Source organism: Megalops cyprinoides, chromosome 7 (assembly GCF_013368585.1).
Source record: "Megalops cyprinoides isolate fMegCyp1 chromosome 7, fMegCyp1.pri, whole genome shotgun sequence".
Taxonomy (NCBI): domain Eukaryota; kingdom Metazoa; phylum Chordata; class Actinopteri; order Elopiformes; family Megalopidae; genus Megalops; species Megalops cyprinoides.
The window spans coordinates 22,369,282-22,391,780 of record NC_050589.1 but is presented as its reverse complement, the minus strand read 5'-3'; the positions used below and the strand labels follow the sequence as shown (position 1 = coordinate 22,391,780).

Below are 22,499 nucleotides of genomic sequence, written 5' to 3'. Positions count from 1 at the left end.
GCTGAGGTAGATATCTGTCGCCTGGCAGAGACAAATGATGGCAGAGGCAATAATTGTCTCAATACAGCCAAGCAGATGGTCAATTACCAACCCTTTCATTGAGAAGTGTTTAATAAGGCATTTCCTCAAAAATAACGTCAGCCCCTACAAAGAGCTCCCCGGCTAGTAGTAAACGGTTAACTCATGTTGCACTCTCACTCGCTCTCTCATTCGCTCTCTCCCTCCCTGCGTCCGAGGTCATAAGCGTGAAGTGGCAGCGTAGAGGATCTCTGAAATATGTAACAGTTTATTCACGGAGGCAGTTATGCTTTTCATTTATTGCAGACCTCCGGTCACCCCCAGAGTATTGAACTCTGTTTGAGTGCATCGCCCCTTTGGAGCGGGGGAGGAGGCGCACTCTTTCATACAGACTGCTGCTCTCCGGCAAGGTGAGTAACGACAACACCTTTCACAAAGTGGAAAAATGTAGCACATACTCTCCACTTCAAACTGTGGGAACACGACAGCGTTTCCAACAGGATTAGCTGTGTCCATAGGTCACGCTTTCACAGATTTGTGATCACACGACAACACCCCCCAAGTCCATAAATTTAGGGCATGTTACACAAGGCTTAAAAAAGCATTTGCTATAGTTGTAACCTTTATTGATCTTTTTAATGCCATGATCCACATTTGGTTTTATATTAATAAATTCATCCTTTATATATTCTGAAGGGACAAAATTTTTCAGTATCTTCAAGGCAATAAGCTCACTTTGGTGATTAAATATATGTATACACATGATTCATTTTTACAAGGTCAGGGGTTTACATTCATCGGTTTCCTGTCTCCCAGAGCTACCAAAAGTTCATATTGTGCCATCTGCAATTATAAAAAAAACAGTACACAGTACACAGAAATGTACAATACAGAGGAAACAACCACTGTTTACTTTATTCATAATTGTTTTTACGCACTGTTATTTAACACTGCCAATTACCTTCAAACTATACAATCACCAACAGATGCATAATTTTACATGCCTCAGATAAGTAATGGCTCTTTACTACTCTCAAACTTAAGTTTCAACAGTGATGTTGGGTTGAATTCCATTTCATGCATTATTTTAACAACAAGAAGATCAGGAACAGGTATATTTCTTCAATGTCATCATGTTTGACAAATGCCAAAGCAGCCACAAAACTTTTATACACACTTTTATCTATTGCATAGTGTCTCAAAGCCCTGAAAACTAACCAGACAGGACCTTTAACATGAATGCTTATTCTATTTTGTCTGCAGTGGCCATAACACCTACAGTACTCTAGTAGTATAAGGAGTACTACAATATTTCTTAGGAACAAACCACTTTTAATGACCATTTTTCAGACTAAAAAATATTTCCAATCTGTGGTAGGTTCTAATAAGATGAAACCACCATAGTCCCAAGTGTTTTCTTAAAGTCTCTTAAAACTGTTAACAAAGTCCAATGTTTCCTTTAACGAGATCCTAAATCCCTTTGATATGCAGATAAAATACAAATTTAACACCGGCTTGCTCTTGAAATATCAGGTTAATTGTGTCACTGAGAAGGGTGCTCAATACTCACTAAGGGGAAGAAGTGGCCAGGGTTCATTCTATTCCCCCAGGTAAAAACCCCTTACCCAACAAATGATATTCCAATGCCAACACTTTTTATTTTATATATAATATTTAAAACTGTCTTTACTGTTAAGACACCCTAAAATGTGTTAAGACATTCCTCATAAAATCAAAAGAGTATGTAGCAAGTAAAATGAATTGAGGTATTTATTCTGGAGAGCACCACATGAACCCAATTTAAGATGGGATTTACACATTTTTGCTTAGTGAAGGAGCAAGTTTTGCATTAAAATTTGTCCATTTAACTGAAAGTAAAGATTACTTGTTACATTTTTCTTACCTGTTGACCTCCGTAGCAGCCAAGCTAATAACATTTAGCAAGAAAAACAGTATAGACAGCTAATGTCTGATATATTGCACATCGCCCCCACCCATCTCAGTTACCATCATGTTTCTGAGAGGCCCTACTGATGTAACACATTTTCATGCAAATCTACTGATACATTTTAATATCAAATCCCTCCATAAAGAGGCAAGATGAAAAAGCAACTGACATTTACTAAATTTACTCAAACCTAAAATAGTATATGTTATGGTTTTCAACTGCTCACAACATGGACTGGAAGGTTCTCAAAAAACAACCAAATTACATTTACATTTATATTTACATTTATTCATTTAGCAGATGCTTTTATCCAAAGCGATGTACAAATGATATACAAATGATATTCCAATGATATTCCAATGCCAACAAATATAAAAACCAGTAATATTACACAAATATAAATATCACAGTATGAGACTATAAAAAATAATATTGTATAATGTAACAAAACATTTCTACCACTTATTAAAAAATTGTGCCACTAAATTTCTTTTCTGACACATTAAAGCAACCCTGGTTTATCTCTTTAGAGTTCTGTCTCTAAAAACTTCAAGTAGAAAGAAAAGAGAACATCAGCAAACACCCAGGTGATACTGTCCACCTTTCTATTTTTATTTACCAGCAGAGGCTTGGGTTTCACATCTGGATTAAAGCTGTCATTGTGTTGTAGGGTGATTAACTCAGAACGAGAAACAGAGAGTGTCTGTTTCTCAGCTTCTCCTCAAGAGGGCAGACTGAGGCCCATGTGGGATGAGAGCAGGGAACCAATTTGTTCAACATGACTGACTTTCTCTCACAACATCCAGCCCTTTCCAGCCAGAGGTCTTGCAGGCCTACCGCAAAACATTTCGGGTACGTTTTTCCTCAATCACCAAAGTGTCACAAAAAATCATCGACACTGACAGGCACCAGCTCCACTCCCAACATCCTGTTGATTTCTGCTTTTTGTAATTACCTGGCAAGGAGTCCCAGCCAACATTAATATCTATCCCTACCCCACCCCTACCCATGCTAAAGCAGGCTAATGACCCTGGCACCAGTCCCACCCGTTCTGCACTATGTTCAAATCATCCATATGATGATGTCATAGTCAACACCATGGAGAAAAATAAATGCAGGTTAAAGCAGGATAGTGCATCCCAGGGGAGAAATCCAGAGGACACACATATATCAATACACACAGACAACTTTGTTTTAACAGCATTTGACAGACACAGCACAGCACAACAGTTTACGCTGTGTTATCAAAACTATATACACAGATTTAGCATGCAAACACTATATTCTGAACAAACGATAATTTAGGTTAAACAGATACTATACAACACTTAATTCCATTTTTTCAACCTGAATGTTACAATACGGTTTTCATAGCAACATCTCTAATATAGATTGACTGTAGGAAGTCCTATTGGCTGTTGTACTCTGGAACTTCATCAGTCTTCCATTACAAAATAATATAGAACATATCTGAGCAGCACTGGGGACTTGATCTGGACCATCACCAGAAGGATGCATGTTCATATCCCTGCTGGGTCATAGCGAGATGCTTATTTAACCTGGACTGCTTCTGCAAAGATCCAGCTGTGTAGGGTGGGTGAGGTGTAAAAAGTAACTCCCCCTGAATAAGGGCATCTGCTAAGCACATAAATTATGTAATGTTTTAATATTAATGGAAGCCACACACCTATTTTCCAAATAACTAAACCTCCCATAACGTTTTACAGCCGTCTGGAAATCAGATCACGAGGAGGGTGGAAAATGACTTCTACTTCGAGCACGCCGCACAGGAGTAAAAGCCATTCTATTTCTGCTGTCCAGAGTTTCTTAAAAACAGGGGAGTAATATAAGGCAGAAGTAAGATAACACAGAGGGCAGCAACACCACCAACCTCAGGGACTGTATTAGTTTCCTCTGGAGCACGCTTAATTGGATGCTAAGCCGGAATGACAGCTGTACCTTACACCTCTGGATGTTCAGAACAGAACGAGCCACTGAACCTTCTCTGAACCTGAACCACAACCTGTCCATTCAGTAACTCCCCTGGCAAGCAGTAAGTAAAACGTTCCCAGGGAAGAAGCTATACCCTTGTAGTACAGCTCCATCTACTGGCTAAACAACGCATGTTCCCCTTAAGCATGTCTGAAGTAAACAAAACAGCAAAAATGTCAATCCATAATCATTGTTGCTGTATAATCTTTAAAAAAGGTCAGGGTAATTATACTTTAGAGCAGGTATCCTGTTAATTAAGGAGTCAGGAAATTTTTATGCTTTCCCTTTCTCTCAAAGGTACTTTCCTGTAAAGTACTGAATAAATATACCCTTGTCTCCCCTCTCAGATGACATGTGAAATGACATTTGTACATCACCTCCATCACACACACACACAAACACACACACACAGTAAAACACTTGAAGACCCTTGTAATACTTCAGGCACCATTCCACTTATTAAAAATGTAACCTAGCGCTGCCATCTAGTGTTGATAATTTACAGATGGTTAAAATATTTTAATATAAAAACGTTACACTGCATTCATGTCTGGTATCTCATAAATGTGGATTATCAGCAGTGACATCAGCCATGTATGCTCAACGGCACAGTTTTGTTGAGGTGTGGTGCTGTTGGACGCTGTCTGAGCACCATATGCCATTAACATTGGGTGCCGATGATTCAACCTAAACAAAATGAGGACTGCAACATTCTTTACATCCTAGCGAACGGCCACTACCAGAATGAGATTTCAGTGCAAATCACAAGAATCTATTATTTGGCAAAAAATAGAGCAGCCATTAAAGGAAAGTGATGGCTACAGTAATGGAAAGTAGTGCAGTTCATTTCCTTCAGAGCTAATTAAATTAATGGAGAACAGCACCTCTTAATTGAAAACGGCTCTTTTCTACAACGCTGTGCCAAGGTTAATGATGATGGTTATTAGTACTAAGGCAAATTGGTGCGATACTTTCTGGTGCATTTTATCCCCAGGTTTTATTGTCAGATTTTAAACTAAGTCACTTGTTCTTTCCTGTCAGTGGCATTTCGGATGCTATATCCCTGTAAAAACTTTCAGAGCAATTATTACACAACTTCTGTCAAGGACAAGCTCTCTTTCATTTGCCCTTATCTTTAACAGACTTTGCTCTTTGTCAGAGCATATTTTCACACCAAATATTCCCATAGGTGCCGGATTATCCCATTTGAATTCAGAAAAAAAAGCAGTTTTCTCAATCATCCAGACCCACTGTTTACACTCATTAATCATACATTTCTGTTCATTCAAACAGTGTTTTTCTAACTAAAATAACACATCCCTACACTCCGTTCAACTGAGACAACGCTATAAAAATAGCAGCAGTGATCTCATGCACTCACCTTCATACACACACGTCAGCTATATGTGCTCGGGGGAGCTGCTTCCCAATGCTGCCACAGAAAACCATCTTTTCAAACAGCCCCAGGGGGCAAGTCCTACTCCTGTTCAGCAGAAGATCTGAAAAACCCCAACTGAGCGGGGACGGTGGCTTAATTCCCCAAAATCCCAGATGGGTGCCTCTGACAGAGGTAAGAAATTAAATGCTAAGAAGATTTAGGAGTTAAAAATAAATGTCTCCCTCGATTGGAGGAGGTTATTTCTGGATCGTCGTTCCCCGCAACATGGCTGGGGACAGGGCAGAGGAGCAGGAACAAGTAAGGAAAAGGCATGGTGTGGCGAGCCAGACCCCTCTTTTATGGTCCTCTCCTGCCCGAAACACCACAGTTTTACACCAAACAGTCACATCTTGATCTTTCCTGAAATCCGGGTAGCTACCTAGCGCTGCTACATCAGGCTGTACTAACATTAGAAAAACCACCGGCAGCTGCAAAAGTTGACGCGGCCGCGATGTGGAGGGTTTTCTCGCGTCGGGTCACATTTGTGAGCACACCACTATATTGTAATGAAAGTCTTTTCAAATGTACTGTTTAAATAAAAACACAGTTTGATTATGATTGCGTCTAAACTGTCACTCATTAATTCAGGTGCCTTGGCAACAACAGGCATCATCAGCTTGAGTTCCTCTTCTCAGCTGCTGACTGGGGAACCAAGCTGCAGCAACACACCCCTCTAAATTCAGGACGACACACATACTCAAAGTGAATGGCAGCGCAACAAGTGACACCGCTTACCTCTCGCAGGTGGAGGTTCTCCTTCTCCTTCTGGTCCAGGATGACCTCCAGGTGGCTGACCTGCGACTCGGCCTCGGCAATCCTGCGCGCCCGCTCGCTCTCGTCCTCCATGGCCTTGGAGGGCAGGCCCTTGCTCTGCAGCATCTCCAGCAGCTTCTTGATGGACTCGTCGCGGGCGTTGAGCGTCTGCTTCTGTGTCTCGATGCGCAGCTCCATCTCCTCCAGGGTCTTCCTCAGGAGGAAGAGCTCCTTGGCCTGCCGGTCGTGCTCAGCCTGCAGCCGGCGGAAGTTCTCCTCGGTGAGCTCGATGGTGAAGTGCTCCGCGCCACGGTTACCGCTCTCCTGCTGGAGGAGGTGATTGAGGTCCCTCTGGGTGCGCAGTTCATCCTGCAGCGCCTGGATGGTCATCTGGAGGTGCTGAAGTGCCATTGGCGAAAGCGTCAGTGAGACAAAGCAAAGCAGACCAGTCTTCTTAACATCAACTTTCATCTAAGTAATGATCGCTGAATATTTATATATTACTACAAAGGATATGTGGATAATGATACACATTCTATATATATATATATATATATATAAACCCACCATAAATGTATATATTCCCACCAATCATAGGCATGATAATCAATAATGAAATCCCGTTTGGTGACAAAGAGAGTAAAGAGGGAGTAAAAAGGGACAGATATATAGGGTATACAGGAATGTCCAAATGACCCAGGGGACCACTGTAAAATGGGAAGCACTATTAAGAACACAACAATGAAACAACAACATGCAGATTATTTGGGGAGAACGACAGCAAGAAATGAAGTACTCTTTTTCCTTTTGAAGAAAGTACAATGTATGACTGAAATTCAAAGTGATTCAATAAAACAGCTTTTGGAAATTCCACAACTGCAATTTCCAAAATACCGTGCGTGCAAACAGAGCAAATAATCATCCATTTATGTGTCCTATAAACAATACACCAGCAATCGGTGCAATTTTTCCTATACAATAAAAACATCCATTTACTGTTGACCTAAGGGATTATTAATGAAATTTTGACTTCTGAAACTTTTTTTTTTAGAATACTTTTAAATATGCAGCATTGGAGCACTGCACATCCTATAAGAAGAATTGCAAAACAGGAAACACTTTAACACACAAGATGAAAAGATGTCTACAATATAAAAAGTACTTAATTGCTCCATAATTCAGTGCGTGTATGTGTGTGTGTGTATGCACGCACTTGTATGTGTGGGTGCCGGTGGGGGTAAAGAATACTTCAATCTCTCAACTTAAAGACTGCACACTACTAAATGAGCATGTTCTGCGCACAGTGTTGCAAACATAAGACAAACCTTAGTTCTTCTCACATCCAATGGCTGCATAATGTGGTGAATGAAAAAAAAACAATGCACAAAAATCACAAAAGGTGTGAGCAAAGAAGCAAGCAGAAAACAATATCAAAGAAGCAGACAACATTGTATTTTATCCATTCATACAGAAAAGCCAGAATTAAAGAACACAGCAGCCTGTTACGTTAAACATACATTTTCGTGTGCTCTGCACACTGCATGACAACTGACATAAACATGAAACAAGACAAGAAATGTGCCACTGAACTTGCTTATGATTGTTTTGCTTTATAATTTTCACAAAAGACATAACTCTTTAATTTGTAAATTCTTGGCACAATGTCTTTTCAGTTCCAGTGACCATTCAACAGATGTGTAAAAGAAAAAAAAAATTGGTGCATCAGTTAGACTGAATGCTCCCATTAAGTCATTCAAAGGAGTGAGATTTAGTTAATGTAAATCTGACAGCATATGAATTCCTCAGTGCTTCAATTTTGGGTGGAAACCCCCTTGTGAAAGAACTAAGTAGAGAAAAAATGTTTAAGCCATCCACAGCATCCTCACAACACAATAACACTTCTAAATACGGGCCACGATAAGACAAGTCTAACCCCACTTTCTGATTTAATATGACTCGTGTATGACTTCTGCAACTTGCTGTCAATGCGCCTTAAAAGAAGGATCAGAAGCTACATGTGATTATAGAGTAATGCTCATGCTTAAAAATCCCAGAAAACAGACCTCAAACAAGCAAGATAACACAGGATTTGTTGGCAACACAGTTAACAACAACATGAATGTCCAGTCCCATTCAAGATGTTGCAGATGTTACTGACAAATCAGATCAAAGCGACTGTTTGCTGTGTTACATTGTGATAAGGAGGTAATCAGATGCAGATCAAACAAAGCCAATTATGAATTCATCCAGAGGCAAAACTAGCTTACTAGCAAATTAGTGAAGCTACATAATTATTAATAAAAAGCTGGTTATTTGGCACATTCTGTCCTTAGTAACCAACCCTGAATAAGAATCAACATCTCACACTGAATGGTTGTGGTTATCAATGGTGCAAGCCAAGCTGATCATACATACAGTATTGTTAAAGGCAGAAAGTAGCTCATATTTGGTTGTGATCACAGTGGCTTTAATTGGGTATTTTTTCCCCACTGATTCACATAGTGAGCTGTTCCAACAAAGACACGCACGGCCAAAAGCGTGTGACAGGCCATTAAGCATTCAGACACTGCAGTGAATACATGTAAAAAAAAAATCATTTAGCTGCAGGCAGAGATATGCAATGGAGGTGTTGGCAGGGGCAGGCTGGTTGTACAGAATGGTTACCATTTTGTCTGGAGAAGATATCAATGCTTTGAAAGTTGAAATGGACACAATGCCATTCTCGCCCTCCAGGTACTGGCGTATACAAATTGATGAAATGAATCGAGAAACCTCTGAGAAAGATCCTGTCAGCTTCTGGTAGTTCTGGCATGTCTCACATCCAGACCAATGACAAGTAAACATGAAATGCATAAAACCCGCATTGTCAGGAGGACCTCCTTAAAGATCAGGAGAACTGACAAAAAATGCGACCGGACATTACATGATGCCTTGTGACGTTAACTTCAAACCATAGTAGAGGTGTTTTGGTTTGTGGCCTTTCATACAGATAATTGCATGGAACATGATCTACAGTAAGCAGACTAACTAGAAGTCATTCAGTACAGCACAAAGACTGCCTCAATCAAGGATACAGTAATGAATGAGGCCTGTTTTATTACCCCTGGCAGGATATGGTGGTTTTCCGGAACAGTGCCGTAAATCACAGCAATGGCAGCATGTTCTGTTTCTTTCATTCAAATCAGCAGCAGAAATGGTCAGCACTCTAGCTTCTTCCATGCTTACTGCCAAATTCCCTCATAACTTCATTTGGGGAAAAAATGAAAACAATTTTCACACATGATACGTCTAGACTATCTACACTTCGCTCCTCAACAAATGTATAACCTAATATAATCTAATAATATAATGTATAATCTGTATATTAGGCCAAGATAATGCAGAGCTGGTCTCAACATTTTAAATCTAGGCCAACTGACCAAGAAACACAAAACTTCAATGTGGAACAATCATAATTGAGTTTACAAGAAACTAATTAAAACATGTAAAATAATTTAATCTCCTCTGCATCAATTAATGCAGGGAATTCTGGAAACAAAACTTGACAGCCCCATTTTCATTTCATACATAGCTCACCCAATCTGAATAGAACAAGTAACAGTAACCTCTCCATGGTTCTGATTTTATTATGTGAATGTGTGCAAAGGTTAGGTTAGTCTTACTTTTTCATTAAAGTTAAGTAAGGAGCCCTCAGTTTTTGCATTTAAAATGAAACGTGTAAAGTAATGGAAACTTAAAGATATTCAACCTAACAAAAATTAATTGTCACTCAAGCATTTCACTCCAAAAATCAATGAATCATTTACGCGAGGGTTTTTAATGGAAAGCCATGAGCCAGCCTTGGAATAATGCAAGCACAAATCTTACAGTAGGGCACCGTTTTTTATTCCACAAAAGACAATTTTCTGTAAAAACAGTAAACTAGCTGAACAAATTATTTCTGTTTAGAAAATATATCTATACCTATATTTTGTTTTTTTTTATAATATGGAGAACATTTTCTTAAAATCTATACACATTCATGTTATATGTGAACTATATATTAATGTTTAAAGAAATAGCAAAATACAGATACCCAACCATTTCTATGAACTTTTTAATCAATTCAATTAAATTGGTACAGTCCTCATTATTTTTCAGTGTCATATTTAATGGTGCCAAAATTTCTAAATAGAAGGGTTGTGTTTTTATTGTGCACTTGACATTTCAACCCAACCACTTCTTAGCAATAATATCCAATAGGCTCCTGCATTTATCAAAGTCAGTGCCAACAATAAGAGCTTCCGCCATCTGGAAGGAAGCCTAGCACCCATCACAAACTCACATAACTCTTAAGTTCATCCCTGGAAAGAGCTTGTGTCTTTGCAACTTGAAAGGCACACTAATCAAAAACGCTAACAGGAATGTAAGTGTTATGCAGATCGTTGAGGAAAAAAAATAAACGTTTCAATGGGTAAGTCAAAGGTGGTGAGGTTGAGAGCATATTTTCATGTCTTCTGACTCACAGCTCAACTTCTAGGGGCACAGAAGCATGTAAATGCAAAGATCCTTTCAAATGCAACATTTGTAATAGTATACTGTGTGTGTTCACATGACTGACAGGTTTTGGTCTTTGCACTCACATGTTTGTACATTGTAGGAGGCAAGAGGAGGCAAAAAGGAGTTCCCACTGGGGGCTGTAAAGATATGATTAATTTATGCTGACTGATCGTTAGCTGATTCACTGAGCCCCTTCATTTTAAGCACCATGGGGACATCACTTTATAATCATTGACAAGACAGATTAATCATCAGAGAATCATTAGCCTCTTACTGCTGCTGATAGGCCACATTGTACAGCATATCGTTTCCCCAGTAGATGGCAATAAATCACCTTGTAAAGAACAGTCACACACAGTCAGGTTGCGCTGCTGTACTCTGTCCTCTTGTGGTGCTCAGTCAGCCTTCCAGAAACTGTGGTATCTCCTGGCGCACAACTGCAATTGTTTTTACAATGGACAGTGATCGATTTTTATTTGCAGATATCTATGACTGCAGTGCGCTGTTTGATGTCAGGTCCACTCTACATGCTGCTCTAGTATAAGCACTTGCTTAAATGAATGAGGCATACAAGACAAACTAAATGTGAGGTGATTATTTAGGGCTATGGAGGGATGCAGACACTGATGCATATCGCCAATTTACATGGCATCCTACGATGAAGCACCAACAAAGGTGAGTGATCAGTCCACAGTCAACTGTTACTACAGAATGTCAGTTGGGCAGGGGCAGACCAGCAGTGCTTACAGCTGGGATACAACCAACCTAGTCTTTTAAATGATACAATCCTGCAGATTTATGCACTAGACTAAATGTGTTATTGAGGAAAAAAATATTACCATGAACTGGTCAAATTTACGTCACAAGATGTCTGATTGTATTGCATTGTCAGTGTCATCCATGCTAGGCACTGGATGATAAAAAAAAAACCCTATGATCCAACTGCCCAGCACTTGAGTGCTAAGTTATCTCACTGCATATCTGGAATAAAGGGGGGGGCGGTGTGCACATGCTGAGGGAATATAAATGCATAGCACTTTGAGAATTTGCAAGATCAAGGGTATTCACTAACAGTAGAACAGATTACACATATGCATTCTTCATACATCTATGTGTACCCACCATAGTTATTGCCCTAATCCAGTGCTGAGGGGTCATTAATTTCACTTGACCAATTGCAGCTAGGCTGTACATTTGCCCGAATTCAATCCATCACAGGCCATCCACCGTCATCGGCTCCATGGTGGCACGCCGGCTGTCTGCTGCTTTGCAGGGGCCTTTCACACACAGCTTCTCCAGAGCTCAGAGGCAGCAGCACGCACTGTCACACACCACCCTGGATCTGACAGGGAAGAGGCCTCCACTTGCTACTCGAGCGTCAAAGAAGTCAGCCTGCCCTTGCCAATGCTAATAAGCCGGGGTCAAACTGTCATTTTATCATCAAATCCACACGTGGGCTACATTTGTCATGTTGCTGGAGGAGCCAAAGCTCACCCCGTTACAAAACTGCCAAATTTAAATGTCAAAATATTGCAGTGCCAATTCTTCATCCAGGAGCTCCTTGGCATAGGAGATAAGAGTGTGGGAGGTGTGAGCTGAATACAATAACAGAAAGCACTGTTTGATAAGAATCTGCATAAACATTTTTGGGATGAGAGGGTAAACTAGGTAGACAATCAAGCCTAAGGCATGTATGCAAACACACACAAACACACACACACACACAGAATTCTTTGCTTTGGTGGAGGAGAGGAAGCTGCTGAGAGAAGCCATCTGCCCAGGCCGGTGGTGAGAATTGGGCTGCAGGCAGGCTGCAATACAGAGTGGCTCTGAATGGAAGCACTATGTGTTACCATTCAACAGAAACCTTCCAGACTCTCTCCAAGAACTATCACATGTTATGTATGTGCACGTGTGTGTGTGTGTGCGTGTGAATGTGTATTTGCTTGTCTGTGTGACTGTGTTTCTCCTTAGACAAAAGCTCGAGATGTCACTGCTATCACAGCAACAATCATATCCAACATGCACACCACAACAAAATATGGATGAAAAAGCACTACCTCTCCTGCTAATTCTACAGGGTACACAACTTCACACAACAAAATCTTTCTTCACACAATCATTCAGCCCTTTTAAAGACCTCTTTATAAAGGCTTTTCACAGATTTAAATAATTAAATCTGAATTGGAACACAGACCTTGCAAAAAGCGAACATTTCCATTGAGAATGGCATTAAACTAAATGAAATTTGATTGAATGATTGATCTTTTTGCAAGTCCAAATCTAGTCATCGGTTGGGCAGGCCTATGGTGTGATATAGCCCACCCTCTTCTCAATCAATGACTGGTCTTTGGGCCAGATCCAATATTCCATAGCAATACTCTATGTTCCCTTTGCTGCAAGTGTGAATGAATATTTTAAACTAAGTGGCTTACAGTACAGTTAAACATGCATATTTCATCAAATATGCATAAAAACTTTATTCCCCACCTGCTGACTATGACCCCCCCCCCTCACACACACACACACACACTTCCGTGCCATTTGCTATACAGTGAATGAATGTCACTTGTGACTAAGCGGTTTCTCTCTGGCATTACTGGGTCCAGAGTTAGATTTCTAGTGTCTCAGGAGACGGGTTCTTTTTCACAGCCGGCACACGCTGTAAGTGAGATTTTCGTTTTGGTTGTACGCCATTTATAGTCTCAGCAGTTAAAATGCCAAGGTAAGTACAAAGCACCATGGACACTGCTCGTCTCTGACAGGCCTCAGGAGGGACTCGACTGACAGGCCTCAGGAGGGACGACATGAACACTTCTAAGCCCGAGCATCAGCGCCTGCTATAGGAGAACAGAACAGGGGGCTGATGGGTAAGAGGACACTTTCGTCAGTTACCACCCCCTCCCTCCTTTCACCATACTGAACAACAGATGGTCGTGCTGGATGGGCAGAAAAAACATCACACTTTTTTTGGTTCTGTGGTCATTTTAGCAATGAAGAAAAAGGTGACATTTAAATGCAAATGTTCCCTGGGGCAGCTAGTAAGCTATGCTCTGGATGTGTTATCACAATGCTCACACGCACATCTGCGCTCTTCTGTCCCATTTATCAGCTTGATCATTTGACTGTGTTTATTCTAACAGGCCAAAATAATTACAGCAAATTAAACCATTGTGCAATATGTTTTTTATTAAGATTTTATGTACTACGCAGGAGGAAGTAATTAATCATTTAAATCTTCCACAGACCTACACAGATTGCTGCTATATTACTCATGCAAGTGTTTAAAAAGCTTTTCTGGTAAAGTTATAATTGTATTTTATATTTTACTGTTATGTTAAAATGCTCAACGACACTGGACATTTAAACTGTCATTTAAACTTCATCAAAGAGGTGCAATAATGTTTAAACAGAGTCGTGTCGTTACACCCCGCCTTTCGTTCTATCTCATCACCCGCTTAGAAATTGTCAAGCAACCTTATCTCTTTGTTGGGGATATTCAACATATTCATTTTACACTGTTCCGCCAGACAGCACTGTAATACTTCCAAGTTGTAACGGTTTCATGTTCATATTTTCATATATTTTGCATTTTTTACAGTTACGCAATTCCTACCTTTAATACTATTATTCATTTAACGTATTCTGCCTCACCTTCATGCTCTCTAAACAGACGTTTGTACAAGTATTCAGTATGAAGCTGTCATCACTTACATTCGGGTTCACGCACGCGCCTGTATTATTATACAATAAATTCGTAGCGCGTCAACGCGACTTATGTACCGTTTATACAGGGTCCATATGTTTTCTCTTTTTTTTTCTTTTTCTTTGGTTACTTTTGACGAAATTGTGTAACGGTGAGTCATGTGTGGGATTTTAATACCGCCAACATTTAGGAAACTGTTGAGGACCATATAACTCGATAACCTCGAGAGAAGATACCTTACATGGACATGTTCCTGTCTGTTGTCTTCATGGCCCAGCCGCACACTTGCGGTACGTTTAAGAGCTCGGAGCGCCTGGACGCGCGCGTGACTGTGTTGCAGGGAGCGCGACTATACGTTTCAATATTGGGGGTACGATGTGGACCCCCAGTGTTTGTATTTTTGTCATGCAAATACATTGTTATTGCGTATTTTGCAGGTAGTATTTGTTGTTTATGTTTTGGAGTCGACAGCTGTGTTCTGCATGATGTTTTTTTGCCAATGTTATATGACAATTTGTGTAGATTGTATGTATGAGAACGTCTACCTTTCTTAACACAATGTTGGTATAATCCAGGTGCTGAGAAGGTATACAGCAAAAGCCATTCCTTGCCAGTCAGAGGAGATAGTTAAGACAGTAAGATGATAGTGCTGAATAGTGATTTAAATGTTACAACTGTATCTGTTGGCAGATCTTTACACACAGCTCTCTGAGGTTGTTGTTTTTGCTTTCTCTTTAAGTAGTTTGTATGTATATTTTTGCACATTTGTTCTTTTACCCCCACTGTAAATGTTTTCAACTTCACAGTTTCCTGCACCGGTGCCTTGTGTCACTCTGTGCCTTTCCACGACCTCCTTTCAACAAAAGCATATTCTCAATACAACACTAATTTAAGATTTAAATTAGTGGTTTCAGTAAGCTCAGCAGGTTTCAGATGTGGTCCAGATTGTGAAACACAGAATGATTATTTGTGTGCTGGAATAAAATAAAGAATAAAAAAAAACACATGCTGTCAACTCAACAGATTGAAAATGGCAAATAAAAGCACTCTGCTTTATTTACAACAAATGCTGACCACCATATGCAGCATGGTGTGTCAAACACCAGTGTCATCAACAGGAACACAGACCCAGTAGCTATAGGCAATTTTACACAATTGAGCTTTGGTCACAGGCACAAAGTGAAAGTGGTGATGGCTGCTGCAGGACTTTCAGTTTGGATAAGATGTATTTTAGCTGTTAAAGTGTATGATTATTGTTTGAGAATGGGGATATCCATTTATATACTATCAGCATGCTCTGTACACAGCTTAAGAAAGCATGCTTGTAACCTGTCTTCTTGCGATCAGGAATCTCCACATGGATCTAATTCACTATGATTCTGTGTAGTTTAATAGAAGAGTGCACAAGAAGACATCAGAAATAGCTGTACTGTTACATACAAATAAAAAAAAAAGTCAGTTTGATGCAAATCTCTGGTAATGCACAGCAAATGCAAGCCAAGAGACAATTTTGAGTGTAATCTGACTGCTTGTCTAGAAACTCCCTTTCCATTTCCCTGAGACACAAAACGAAAGCAATATACTACCAGAGAAATAAGGTCCTGGATTGCCAGCCTTCATATAGCCAGTATTTCTTGCATGACTCGCTGTATCACTGATTTATTCTGTTTTTTTTTTTTACAAACACTAGATACAATGAAGCCTGTAGGAGTTGTTTTCCATTTCTGGTGTTAACAGATAATGCTCTGATTAGTTGTATTGTCTTACTTGTTGTTTACATTAGCTTAGTTCTCTACTTTCCACTTCTTCCCCTCACAATTAGCTAATCATTTAGCTGATTAACGCCAAAGGGAGACATTTTGTGGGTCTGCATCCACAAAAAACATGCATTTTGCACAACAGCAGCACATGAGCAGGAAATTAGCTTACTACATAATACATAGTACTGTAAGGTAAGTAATGCATAGTACAAACAAGATGTAGATTTAAGATAAAAACTTTTCAAAATTGTTATCAATCAAATAGTATATTGTTTTTATCTGTATTTTCTATCCTGACAGTGCTGTCATAAAAACCCCACTAGCAATCAAGTCAACTACCCATAACTGATCTTTGCAATATCTAAGATCTAAAATCTTGAAACAGCACTGTTTTGATTCAGGTGAATAACCAAAACCCCCACCTACAAACATGAAATTTGCAAAAAAAAACGCTTAAGGAGGTAACAATCACCTCCAAGCAACTACCCTCCCAGGGTCAAGTGGATGATTAGGTACAAGCCAGAAAGAAGAATGTTGACATTATATTCCAAATGTAATTGACAATTCTATTATCAATTTTCCATTATTCAATTCTAATTCAACCTCCATTTTTTCCTTTAACTAAAAACCTCATAGTGCCTTTCAGCACAGTACCAACACAGAGCAACGACTCCCAAATACCGGTGAACACGGCTCGTGAAATGTAATTTCACGGGAAAGAGAGAAAGGAGATGTGTAGCAGCTGATAAAAGAGGAAAATGTGACTCGAGCCATGATGGACTGGCTGCTGGAAGGAAGAGGTTCCTGAGGGGGAATCCATGGCTGCAGCCTGCTGTCCTGCTTTTCCCCTGATGGATTTGCACTGTCTCGTTAGGTAGCTTCCATCACTGCATACAGGGGAGACAGCAAGATCAATAATGAAATCCTGCTTCCCTGGCAACGGTCATTTAGATTTAATGATTTTATATCCAGCCTTTTGATGGCTGAAAAGCAGAAAGGGGTAGAATAAACAGGCCATTAATCTGGGTCTTAATCATTCTTCTCAAATCATCCTTTTCGAATTTTGAGGTCGCCTTTCGCTGTGCCAGTTAAAAGCAAAGCCATGTGGGATTTCTCCCTGCCAGACGAAATAATTGCCAACAAATCCGTATGCCACGTAAGAACACAATGGCTACTGCACAAGTGTGAAAAATCATTTCTATTCAGAACACTTCTATACTCTATACTTTCTATAGACCAGCCAAACAAAACTGCATTTCATTAAATCCATACAGCATAAAACAGCTAAATAAATGTAACCCTACACTGTGTGCTAAAAGCAGATCGTTAGCACTACTTCAGCTGCTAAAGCAGGCAGCCGATTTTCTCCATTTCTCAAATATCTTCCCTGGAAAAACAGCACTTCAAAGCTCTTTCTAAGGGTTTAAATGATGGATAAACTAACAGAGCTTACTCGACATACAATGGTAACACGTGATACATGAAATACTTTGGAAAACCATTTTGCTGACTACCCTGAAATAGTGTTTGAAGGATTCAAATAATTCTCTGGGTTTCTTGAAGACAGACATAAGATCTTTACAGCTACTTGCTTAACTCATGTGGCATCTCTCATGTCAAAATCTACCTTTGTTGCCTGTGCATCAGAGCTTTAATGCTTTACAATTGATCAAAGGATAAATTTGGCTTTGGTAGATGAGAATTCACATGCATATTTAAACTGTTTCATAAAACAAAGTGTAAGAAACAATGTTTTAAATCACTGTTCTCTGTAACATGATTTTTTTTTAACTCTACCACCCCATGGCTGCGAATTACGATTACTGTATTGTGTTTGAGAAGCCAGCCTCCTGTTGACAAGGCGGCCCCAGGCATTTCCTGCACTGCTGTGATAGTGTACGCATAACTTCCTGGGAGTAGGCGTCTCAATTTGTCCCAATCCAACTGCCTACAACACAGCCCATGGACTAATCTGAGGCAGTCTGGCAAAGAGGGTTGATGGGACAGGGTGCTCGCTAGGGGTGGACGGTATATAAGGTATAAAAAGGTATGATTTTGCCCTACGGTATGGATTTTGACTATACACTGCTGACCGGTAGGGCCCTCACAGATCTAGGTGTAACTTCATCGAATAGACACGTTACTAAGCTTTATCTACATACACAAATCTTTGCTGACCTGACAGTGATTAATCTTTTCTGAAGCATTAAAATATTGTTGTCCGGGACACCGTGAGCCCAGCGGCTGTATGGCCTAAGGGACACCATGAGTTTGTGCTACTGTCAGACGCACACCCATTCTCTCTCTCGCGCGCACACACACACACACACACACACACACACACACACACACACACACACAAAGCAGTGGCCTTACCTCACAAAATGTAGCCTACATACAATATGACGTGACAAAACCCTTCAAAACTCCTATGTCCCTCCATTAAGGGCCACCCATTAAATGTCTATCTGCATGTTATTTTCTTTTAATAATAATGTGTTATTGCGATCTTGATTAACTTTATTCGTATTTGAATTATTTCTATTGCTTGCTCTATTGATATTTTTCTGCCCTGGATGGATTTCACTGAACTTTGGAGGTGTGCTCCCGCATCAGGTATGACTAAGGGAAAAAAAACACGGGAAGAAACTTAACGCCACATACCGGGGATCGCTGTTATTGTGCTAAAAATAGATATTCGATATATTGCGACAGCTATATCGCCCAGCTCTACTTTGAATAAATGAAAATATAACTAATACTTGATCCCTAATTGGCTCAATTAATTTAAGTTGACTTGATAAAGCTAACTTACTGAGTTTGATATTTCTTCTTCTTATTCCACCCGATTTTCTGTATGTAACTCCAACCTACAGTTTTTCAGCTACACATAAGGAAACTTGGCCAATGCCTTGAGCTGGTATGGGATTACATTGTTTGTACTTTTAATGTCATTACCTAAAATACTTTATTTATGATTTTATGTAAAATATTTTCCCATTGACTAACAGAGGTAGAACGTTCAGAATCTAAACATTCTAACAAATGCAGCTGACATCACAAATGGGCCTGCTACAGCATCCACAGATATAGACCGTCTCTAAAAGTTTGTAACTATTAGCGACTACCATGTTAGGTTTTTCAAGCCAACATAAAGCTTTCTATTTCAGTGAAGTACAAACGTAATTTCGAGTGTAATCTTGGCAAAAAACAACTTACATATTTGCACTCAAAACACAGGCAAACCTGCAAATTCATTAGACCTGAAACCATCAGTTTGCCAAACTGCTATTTAGCACTGTATATATTATGCTGAGTGATGCAAATGCAATTCAGCAAGATAGCCAGATGTACTGACTGAAAGTATCTGAAGTTCAACTGACAAATTAGGGCAGCACTTACTATGTTACCATTTTAAACATCACAAACATGTAGATAAACATAAAGCTAAGTCCGTGGATGCTGATGTTCTAACAACAGATGGTGGTATCACTAGTTGTAAGATTTGAAGATTTCAAAGAAGTTTTAAAAGCGCTCTCAGCCGTCTTGCAACTATATTATAACTGATTTTAAATTATGTTGCTTTCCCTTTTCCAACTTACTGATGTTATATACACCGGAAACAATGCTAAAAAAGACAGGAGTTACAAAATGATAGCCTATATTTTAAAATTTTTACTTCATCAACATTGTAACCCACCATCAAGAGTTACATAATTACTGGTTTTGAACAACAAATTGTTTACTAGTTACCTCTTTACAACATGATATAATTGTCCTGTGGTCATTTTCATTTCATGAGACAGTATCTCAGTCATAAAGACATTGCAACAATTAATGTATTGTATTTATGTAATTTGAGATTTTTGATATCTTGAGGGGAAGACTACCTGAGAAATCAATTCATATGAAACACATTTCAATTTTCATGTTAGATATGTTCTCTGAAATTCAAAGTCTTACAGTTTACAACCTCATGTCTTCATTTCTGTGATTTTTATCAACACACAGATTAACACCATAAAATAATGATTTATGGCCACTCAAAGTCTGAGGAAATTCTCAAACGTATCTCTACGGTAGTCAAGGAGCCAAAGCCATGGTCTTGACATTTTTTAATAATTATATCAATATATAAATAATTGTTACTAATACTGACTGAATAAAACTGACTTTGTCTTACTGAGGGAGAGAGCAGTCATTTCAAAATCAGAACAATATAAGACATTCATTAAAAGAGAGATCGGAAGAAGGACAAACTCTATAATGATATTAGATACTATAATGGTGGTCTCTAATGGAATTCCCAAATCAATTTGGTTACTTTTCCTCTCCATTTGCAATGTGCAGCTCACTGCAAATTAATCACAATTAATCATAAACTAGACTTTAATTGCAACATTTATTTTTGAGTGTTGTACTGTCAAAAAGCCAACCTTTGTGAATATGGGTGTGAGAGAAAACAGACACTGTTTAAATGAATCAGCAATTGCATGGGAAGATAAAGGCTACCTTTAAAATGTTCATTTCCAATGAAGCTAAACAGACGCCTTCAGCTCAGTGAAGAGCCAGGCATAAGCACAGAGCAGACAGCAGGAAAAAATGACATCTGGGAGGAAATCGTGAAACCAGGGATAGCATATCAATCCAGAAGAGACAGCTATCTTAAAATGTCCCTTCTGACCAGCATTTTAATAAGCCTCACAACCAAGGCCCAGGCATACGCTGTCGTTCTGTTCTCATTAAATACATAGGCTTTTTTTCTCAGCACAGCCTCCCATTGCTTGGCTGATTTTCCAATCAATAGAAAGTGGTCAAAACATACATCAACACCAACAAATAGAATGTTGACTTGTTAGAAAAAAAGCAAGATTATTAACTGGTTCAAAGGCTATGCAGCTCCAGTGTCTGCAAGGTTTAATATAGTGAGCCCCTGTGCCTTTGCTTGGCACTCAGCAACACAGAGGCAGATCAGCGTAACAAGGGACAGAAAGATATCACATGTAGGGTTGTCCACGCCTAGGTGGTATAATGAGCTTCTATCCCCTGGGCCATCAAAGCTCAGACAGGGCCTCTGTTCATTCAGCTCACTTCTGAGCTCACTTCTGAATACCACATTGCAATTCAAATTACAGTACAATCACATCTGCTTAGCAGACACCCCTATCAGGCTGATATTTTAACTGGAACAACCCCAGGATTGGAGAGCTGGAATCAGGTGTGTGAACCTCAGGGCTGGAATCTAGTGTGTGAGCTGCTACATTAGCAGCTCACACACTAGATTAGCACACTAAACAATAGCGCAGTTCTCCCCGTGGAGACGCATGCTGTCACCCAAGTCATCCCTCTGGCACAAGCAGAGAGGAACAGGTGACTCCACTTGGCTCAGCCCCTCCACCTGCGGTCACGGGTGTTCCCGTCACCGTCCGCTGTCAGAGAGGAACTGACACTGTGAATGTCAGTGCACATGCACACGCTCACTTCAGTGTCGATGCATTTTAACGGGAAAGAGCTGGTTCCGCAACATTCCTGTTGCCATTCCCTTTCCTAGACATCTTCTTTCTTGGGTTGCTTTGATGGTAAAACCACCAGAAATCAACCCTGCATTTCACAGTGCAGGATAAAAAGTATGAATCTTTGCTTGCATCTAATAGTCCATAAAGGCCCTTTCAGAGGTACAGGTGCACCTCAGCTATTTCTTAGTTGTGGAAGAACACAACTACAACATTGGTAGGCAAATGCTTTACTTATGATTTTCCTTCCCAGTGGATCTTGTGTCCTACACCTATCCTGGTAGTATAATTTTAGCCCAGCAGCTGTTAGGAACTACTAATAAAACAAAAAGCTTGCTCTACTATAACACTAACCTCTTGCAGGCACTTTGTCTACTGTAATATTTTAATCCTCTTAAGGCAAAACATTTCTTTCATGACAAGATTTTTTTCTGTTTTATTGGAGTTAACTAGTACCCAGTTCACTACATTTTGGCGTAACACATACAAAGGTGTTACACCAAACACTTTTATATGTGCTACACCAAATCCAGCCAGTACCAACCACAGCAAAGAGAATAAGAATAACCATCCACTTCATTGAAGAACTCCCTCTCTCGTTACAACTGGACAAGCTGGACAGTGCCAGCAAACTGTTAAAAAATTTACATGGCGTAGGCTTAAATGTCAGGTTCTTACCCTTTCTAACAACCAAATCCAAAGTTCAAACTGAATGTTGAAGACACAGGCCCTGACCCTTACTGAGGGATTCACGTTTATTATGCGGCCGAGTCCATGAAGACACGGCATTGTTAGCTGACAAAGGACTCCCTTTATTTTGACACTGCCCCCG

General features: G+C 39.7%; 1 protein-coding gene across 1 annotated transcript in view; it reads right to left on the bottom strand.

The window, feature by feature from the left end:
• LOC118780237 (ERC protein 2) overlaps nt 1-22,499 on the bottom strand; it is a 259,125-nt gene that overhangs the window by 218,136 nt on the left and 18,490 nt on the right. The window contains exon 3 of the mRNA XM_036532645.1: nt 6,132-6,548. Coding sequence (XP_036388538.1) covers nt 6,132-6,548 — 417 coding nt within the window. The remainder of the gene's footprint in view (nt 1-6,131; nt 6,549-22,499) is intronic.